Consider the following 8,852-nt stretch of genomic DNA (forward strand, 5'->3'; position numbering starts at 1 on the left):
AATTTTGTAGTTATTTTTTTGAGCAGATCCCTGTTCACACGAGATTTCCGAAGAAATTTGGTTCGTAGAGTTGAACTTGTGTTGATGTTGTATTTATGTTGATTTGATGCGATGTGGTTCAATCTCTAGAATTTGATCCTCTGATTCTCTCTCGTCTGGATGCTTACGCTTGATTTGAGGAAGCGAAGCACGTGATGTTCTTGAAGTTGGAGTCTTGGAAGAAAGGTTGTATCTTCGAAGAAGCTTCAATCTTCGAGGGTGTTCTTGAAGTTGAAGACTTGGAAGAAAGCTTGGATCTTCAAAGGAGCTTCAATCTTCGAAGGTGTTCTTGAAGTTGGAGACTTGGAAGAAAACTTGGATCTTCAGAGGAGCTTCAATCTTCGAAGGAGTTCTTGAAGTTGGAGACTTGGAAGAAAGCTTGGATCTTCAAAGGAGCTTCAATCTTCGAAGGTGTTCTAGAAGTTGAAGACTTGGAAGAAAGCTTGTATCTTCAAAGGAGCTTCAATCTTTGAGGGTGTTCTTGAAGTTGGAGTCTTGAAAGAAAGTTTGTATCTTCAAAGAAGCTTCAATCTTCGAGGGTGTTCTTGAAGTTGGAGTCTTGGAAGAAAGTCAAAGAACTTTGATCTTCGAGGTTGGTTGACTTCAGGAGTTGAGGAGGCTTCTATCTCTTGGGAGAATCCTCTTTAGACCTTATGGAGTCAAAAATTTCCAACCCCCACAAATGAAGAGAACTCCTCTATTTATAGAGTTCCCTGGTGGGCTTTTATGGACTTGAGCCTGTTCTGGTCCATGGACCATACCCATGGGCTCAATCACATGGATTTGGGTCATATTTTATTTTAGGCTAAATTAAGCTTATTTTTGGGCTCAATTGAATTTTAGCCTAACTAAATAATATTTAATAATTAATTTGACCCAATTGTCATAATAAAGACACGTGACATCATTAGAATTGTCCAATTTGTCTTTAAATTTAATTTGAGACACATTCCAATTTTTAGTTAATCCCAAATATAATTATTTTAGTAAATGATGTGGCAATTTGTGATTGATTCCAAAATTTCTTATTCAACAATCTCGATTCATGGATCTCTCGATTGGAGAAATCAAAATAAGAGGATCAAACCATTTCTTCTGACCCTTTTTGAAATTTGATAAATGTTGGTTGATCGTATATTTCATTATAGTTCTATGATTCAGAGTATCATTTCCTATTTGATCCCTTTGAATTCCATATTCCAAGTCGCGATCGTATCTATTCATTAAAAAGAATCGATTCAATACATTTCTTATGTACCCATAATATTGGATTTGAATCAGATTTTGGATCAATCTATATTGATTGACTGCCTCCATTATGTTGTTGCTAGCAATTTAGCATTGAGAATATTAAAACTAAATTGATTCGTCTCCGGTAAGGACCACTCAACAACGGATCATATATTTTTGGTAAATAGTCTTTTTTAGTTTTATCATTACATAATTGTCCGACAGCTTCTAATCATATATAGAAAATTAAAATACTTTTGAACTTTTTTTTAAGTGTACTTATTATCAATATGAAAAAACCTTAACCATCCGTCTGGATTTAAAAGAAAGTTGAAGAAGTAGGTTTTAAATTAATTATTTTGTTTGGAACAAGAAATATTTGAAATGAATATATATGGAAAGTTTCATGTTCGAATGATAATTGAAAAGGAAAAGAAAGTTAAGCATTTACTAATAAAAGCTTTTATCTACCGATGTGTTGATTAAAAATAAGAAGATGACGGGATCAATCATGCAATTTACTAGAAATCCTATGAAATCTAAGTATTTTTGTAGAAAGTTGCGAAGTAAAAACAATATTTGAAATCATTTCCTATTTTAGAACCATTCTCTTTTCAAATTTTGGAGTTTCAAACATATGACTATAGATAATTCGATAGATTTTGTTATATTTTGTAAGTAGTTTCAAATTTTGGAGTTTCAAACATATGACTATAGATAATTCGATAGATTTTGTTATATTTTGTAAGTAGTTTTATTTTTATTTATTTATTTATTTTTTATATTTTAGAAACTCTCGTTCCTAACTTTAAGAATTAATATTTTTTAAATTTGCAAAGACGGATGATATTTCATCTAATTGATTCAAATTAAATTCCAACAATCATTTCCATTAATTCCAAACTAAGGGCATTATATTTAGATCGTAGAACAGCATATACTCCTTTGATTAGGTTATACATAATTTATTGTTTTAATATAATTTTATTGAATAATCTTTGCTAAAAGACAAATCACACGTTTTTTAAATATATTGAGTAATTGATTTTAGGCATATATATTTCTTGACTAATGTCGTAAATTGCTAAAATTCAATATGATTTGTGTAAGTAGTAGTTATGGTTTCCTTTGCATACTGCTATGATATAACCTTTCTCTTTATGTAAATAAGTAACATGTTTGAGGTGAATTCTTATGTGTGCGTAATAAATAAATTGCATATACATATTGCTATTAGATTTGATTTGTTATAGTAAACTAAGCTCATATTAATTATTCTTTGAAGATAATTAAATATATAGCTAACTCTATGTTATACATTTTTATTGAAGAATGCTATTTAGCTATTAAATTTAATCAAAAGGTTGTATAAACGTATGCATTATTGAAACATACCAAAGTCGTAGGTCATAAATGATAAAAGTAAAAATAAAAGTCTACATTTAATTGAAATAAAAATGCAATAGATTTCCATTGATAACATGTTATAAAATGAAAGCATACAAAAAACAGGAAGAAATATGGAGAAAACTTTGAATTGATGTGTTGTACATACAAATGATATTTACGATTATACAAACATACAAATGATATTTACGATTATACAAAACTAACGTTAACTAGTAATTTATTTTAGCCAAATAAACATTAATTTCCTGTTTCAAAATGGAAGGTTTAAACTTTAATCTATCATCATTATTGTATTAAAAAAGATAGTTATGTATACATATATATACATACATATAAAAAAAGAAAACAATGAAAATTAATTATACAATAAATAAGATGTGCAGGAAGTTATTGAAGCATTAATTAGAATATTCTTAGTTTGAATATACTAAAATTTACGATTGTCTTTGTAGAAAGGACCGCTGAAACTCTCAAGCTCTTACTTTTCTCCATTCTCAAACCCATAAAACCAAAAAAAAAAAAAAAAAAAAAAGGTCAAATCTCAAAACCCTCTCTCCTCTTTGTCACAATTTGCCTATTCCTATGGTCTTCACTTCTCCCAGTTGAAGCATTTTTCAAAATTTTCTCTTACCCATTTCCATTTCTTCATAAAAAATTCCTTATCCCCTTCACAATTTTCTTCACACTATGCTCTCTTCTCGCCTCAGTGTTCTTGAAAATTTTCATTTTCTGTCATACCCACTTGGATTTACTTAGATTTTCTCGCCCTTAGATCTGAATTTTGAATCATGGGTTCCACTTGGAAGAAGGTGAAAGTAGCACTTGGCTTGAATATGTGCCTCTATGGCCCTCGGAATCTCCATGACTCTTTGCCTTCCATCGCTTCTAGGTCCTCTGACGCCGCCGCACCGCCGAATTTGCTTTCTTCGGCTAGTTTTAGCTCTGATTGTCGCCCGGCAGCGACACCTACTTCGTCGTCTTCCGGTCTCAGGCTCTCGAAATCTTCAACCAGATCATCTAAGGTTTGTTGGGGTTGGTCCTTTTTGATAGATTTTTGGTTTTCTGCTGGTGTTTATCTTGTCGTTGTACTGATGCAAAACTATTTTTAACTTATTTATTTATTTATTTTTGAACTTGTATTTACGGAGTTTTCTTCTTGGTTTTGCTTTCTTTCAGCTTACTAGCTTTTTTGTTAAGAAATTTTTTGTGAATAAATTTGCTGAAGGATTTTTGTTTGCTTCCTTTTTGGTTTATGAAGATTTTTGGTAAGTTAAATTGAAGTATATTATGCCGTTAAGATTGTTGGATATGAGTAGTAATCCAAGAGAACTATGTGGAAAGGAAACTAATTATATCTGTTTAAGAAAAAATCATTGGAATATCCTTCTGTGTTCACGAACAATTGCCTCTGAAAAGATAACAAGGGAAAGAAAAACACTGTTCTTCTGTTTTGTACTACTTTTATCTGTTTTTACTTTGTGGCTTCAATGTGACGAGTTGTAATGTTATTTTCAATTACATGAATTTATGTGGGGAATGGTAAAGTGGAGTAGTCCCTTCAAGGACCATTAAACCTTTGGCTTATTAGTGAAGTAACTCTGTCTCTCTGCCTTTACTTTTCAATCCTCACCTGAAGTGAGAGAAGTGGTTTGCATTGTCAGCACCATGAGCTTTTTCCCTTTTGCTCCTCAATGGTGATTTTTGAAAAGCCAATGGACCCACCCCCACCTTCATTGTATGACTTCCACCAATCACCATAATAAGCTAGACTTAGGTGAATAGTAAAAAGAATTCAAAGTACAATATTTTTATGTGGCAACCCATAATTTTCACTTCTTTTAATGGACTTATATGGTCTCTTCTTTTTATTTCTTTCTTTTGTTTTATATCCTCTATTTGTTACTTAATTATTCTAACTTTTGGAAAGTTACCTAGTTGACTGTTTGTTGGTTTTCCATCAAGTCCTTCTCTATTACCTAATATTGACTTTTTCCCTTTTTTATTCTGCTTAGAAGATTTACCATTGTGTTTTACAGTGGTAATGATGAGTATTTTCTTTTTAATAAAGCTCTTGAAATATGTATATTCTTGTTAGGGGGTTGTGTTGTTAAATTGTCTATTCTTTTGATACATGGTCTTGAGAAATGAGCTGGACAAGGCAAAAGGACACTGTAGCATCACGTTGCCTTCTAAACTTTCTTCTGAAATTTTACTTTTATCCAAGAAACGCCTACTGTTTGAGTTTGGTTTCTTTCTCTCTCACGAGTATGGGGGATGGGGAAAGGTAAGTTGAAAAATACCCTTTGGAGTTTGGAGGCAAAAAGAAAAAACCGAAAGTTAATACCAAAAGTACCTGCAGATAATTAGCTTTTAAGCAAATTGACCTTTCCATTTTTCTTTAGTGCGTATGCCAAAGATGTCTAGCCTAAGTCTAAGTGAATGGTTTAAGTTAGGAATTTGGCAGGAAGTCTTACCTTTTCACTCAAGGTAGGATAATTGCGCTTGTAAAGAAAATTTTAGAAACTATGTTAACATTAACCAACCTCGGAAGTTCAAAGTTTATGCATCTTCTTGAATTTGACATGTCTATACTCAAAGAGAGAGTTGATTTGTTTATCTATGTATTTACGTTTTAATAACTTAAACTGTTTGTTGTTGTTAGTATTATTTTTTTTTTTAATTATTTGTTTTTTTAGAAAACTAAACACCACAAAAAAACGTTCCCTAATCTCCTCATTACAAATGAGAGGGAGAACATAATATAATTTAAAAAAACGTCTTTGTAATCAAAACCAACCTTGAGATGATGCTAAAAACTATTAAAGCACGTGCAGCTTTGTTCGCCTTTGTACGGATGTAACAACGAAATATTAACAAAGCTTTCAACAAAATAGATAAAAAATTCTCAATGATGATGCCAATCTCAGTAAGAGAATTCTCCCACTACCAAAAAATACAGTCAAGGCAGCAGAAAGCGAGAACCCCTTCCTCACAAGAGGATTTGATTAGCTTTCAAATTGGATTGAATCATGAAGAAGTGGTAATTACAAAAGAATTTCTTGCGCTTCGAGCAAATACTAAGAAGCTGTAAAGTATGCTGTTCTGTGTAATGATAAATATTTGGTGATGTTTTCATTTTATCATCTGAAACTGCATGTTAAAAAGCTAAAGAGGCTGTTCTGTAGTTTTTGGTTCTTTTTTCTCATAATTTTTCTTTCAATTTCAAATGGCAGAGGACATGTGCGATTTGCCTAACTGCTATGAAGCCGGGGAAGGGTCATGCTATCTTCACTGCTGAGTGTTCCCACTCATTTCATTTCCATTGCATAACCTCAAATGTTAAGCATGGAAACCAAATTTGCCCAGTTTGCAGGGCGAAATGGAAAGAAATTCCTTTCCAGAGCCCTGCTTCGGATCTTCCCAGTGGAATGATGAGAATCAATCAAATTGATTGGCCACAAGATGACTCCTGGATGACCGTTTTAAGAAGGATTCGTCCCCCACCTATTGATGCATCTAGGCAGATAGCAAATCTATCTCATGGGCCTGAACCAAGTCTGTATGATGATGATGAAGTCCTAGATCATCAGTCTGACATCCCTGATGGAGGAACATCTGTTGTAGATGCTGTTGATGGTTCTACTGGAACAATTGAGGTTAAGACATATCCTGAAGTTTCAGCTGTTGCTCGATCAGCAGTTCACGATAATTTCACTGTACTAGTGCATATCAAAGCTAGTCTTGCAAATCAGAGGCAACATTGTTGTGAAAATCAATCCTCGTTTCTTCCCTCTCAAAGTTCTCGTGCCCCAGTTGACATTGTTACAGTTCTTGATGTCAGTGGGAGCATGGCCGGTACTAAGCTTGCTTTGCTAAAACGAGCAATGGGTTTTGTGATACAGAACCTTGGCCCCTCGGATCGGCTTTCAGTAATTTCCTTCTCTTCTGCAGCACGACGCCTGTTTCCTCTTCGTCGGATGAACGAAAGTGGACGACAACAGGCATTGCAAGCTATTAATTCTTTGGTTTCAAATGGTGGAACAAACATCGTTGATGGCTTAAACAAAGGAACTAAAGTATTATTGGATCGGAAGTGGAAAAATCCTGTTTGTAGTATTATGCTTCTTTCAGATGGTCAGGATACATATACTTTTGGCATTGGTAGTTCACATTCTGAAACCGACTACCTTTCACTTCTTCCAGTATCAATCCATCGCAATAACAACACAGCGCTGCAGATACCTGTACATTCATTTGGTTTTGGTACTGACCATGATGCTACGGCAATGCACTCTATCTCTGAGATCTCTGGGGGAACGTTTTCATTTGTAGAAGCAGAGAGGACAATCCAGGATGCGTTTGCGCAGTGCATTGGAGGGCTCTTGAGTGTTGTTGTGCAGCAGCTTCAAGTTAGAATTGAGTGTGTTCATCCTAATTTGCAACTCAGTTCACTGAAAGCAGGAAATTACCGATCAAACATCACAGCAAGCTCGAGAATTGGTACTGTAAATGTTGGAGATTTGTATGCTGAAGAAGAAAGAGACTTTTTGGTGACAATCAATGTACCTGTTGATGGTTCCCTTGATGAGATGTCATTGCTCAATGTCAAATGTACTTACCAAAATCCCATCACGAATGAAATGGTGATTTTAGAAGACATCGAGGAAGTAAAGATAAGAAGGCCAAATGAGATTGGAGAACAATCTGTATCAATAGAAGTCGACAGGCAACGCAATCGGGTTCATGCCTTGGAGTCAATGGCCAAAGCAAGAGTTGCAGCCGAACGTGGTGATTTGGCCAATGCAGTCTCTGTCTTGGAGAATTGTTACAGGGCATTATCGGAAACCATCTCAGGACAAGCTGGTGATCATTTGTGCACTGCACTTTGTGCTGAGCTGAAGGAGATGAAGGAACGAATGGAAAACCAACGCATCTACGAGGCTTCAGGAAGGGCGTACGTTCTATCAGGACTAAGCTCTCATTCATGGCAACGAGCCACTGCACGTGGTGATTCAACACGCAATGGAAGCCTTGTGCAAGCTTACCAAACCCCATCAATGGTAGACATGTTGACTCGTTCTCAAACCATGTTACCTGGGAACCCAACGCCTCGGCCCCAAAGAACACTCCGCCCTACCATGACATTTCCTGCTCGAAGTCGTCAACGGTAGCATCTGGAAACTTCATCCTGCCTGTCATTGTTGTAGACATTTTCATTTTTGTTTTTTTTTTTGTTCTTTTTCTTTTCCTGCCTTTCATCCTCCTTTTTTTTTTTAATCTTTTTTTGTGGTATTTGAAGTTTTGTTTGGGGGTATATATTTACCTAGAGTTTTGGTGGGTATACTTCCTTGTCGTAAGTTGTAAATGAATAAGAATTGGGGGTGAAATATTTTAATTTTGGGTGGGGGGTAGTGAACAATTGTTAAAAGGACTTGTTTGGGGAGATTGGTTTACTCAAGTGTGATTTTGGTTGGGGGTATAGAAGTGAATTATGGGATAATTGTGGTGAGTTTCTCACTAACTTTGTTATCTACTCCTAATTCTTTTCCAATTTTTATTTTTTTTCTTACCACTTTGCAAAATTTTCTGTTCATTTCCATTTTCTAAACTTTTAATTGTTTTTACCGAGACGTGACGGTGATTTTTAAGTATAATAAAATAAACTAAAAGATTAATAAAATATAGCAAAATATCAATCTATTTATAATGAACTAAGATATACTAATCTGTGTTTACGGTCCATCATATCATATTGCAAAATATGGTTATTATAAAATATAAAGGGTTTTTTTCAAAGATATAAAAAAACGGTAAAATATTTACAATTTATAGAAGAATTTCAAAAATGGAAAAAGTCTAGAGACCTATCGTAAAAAAAATAAAAAATATCCCGTCAATCACGTCGTCAACAACGCACGTATAATATATTAGCGATTGTTTAGATTTGGTTATTGTTTGGTAAGCGATCGTTTATATGTGGCTACAATTTATCTTTTCAATTTTATCGTTTAGTTTTGTTATATAATCATTTAATTTGGTTACACAATCGTTTCCAAATCTAAATGATTTTTTTTTTCAAAATTTGGAACATGATTTTTTTAATTCTTTTGGTACAGGATTGTTTAGATTTCTCTAAACGATGATTTATTTTTTTTACACGATCGTTTACATTT

At 34.0% G+C, this 8,852-nt stretch overlaps 1 protein-coding gene across 1 annotated transcript; it reads left to right on the plus strand.

Annotated features, from left to right (window-relative positions):
* Positions 1–3,148: 3,148 nt before the first annotated feature.
* LOC103501034 (E3 ubiquitin-protein ligase WAV3-like) lies at positions 3,149–8,230 on the plus strand. The gene is made up of 2 exons (XM_008464528.3): positions 3,149–3,701; positions 5,913–8,230. Exons 1-2 carry the CDS (start codon positions 3,468–3,470, stop codon positions 7,848–7,850), a joined length of 2,172 nt encoding a protein of 723 aa, XP_008462750.2. The 5' UTR covers positions 3,149–3,467; the 3' UTR covers positions 7,851–8,230.
* The last annotated feature ends 622 nt before the right edge of the window (positions 8,231–8,852 follow it).

Source organism: Cucumis melo, chromosome 12 (assembly GCF_025177605.1).
Source record: "Cucumis melo cultivar AY chromosome 12, USDA_Cmelo_AY_1.0, whole genome shotgun sequence".
In the NCBI taxonomy this organism is placed as follows: domain Eukaryota; kingdom Viridiplantae; phylum Streptophyta; class Magnoliopsida; order Cucurbitales; family Cucurbitaceae; genus Cucumis; species Cucumis melo.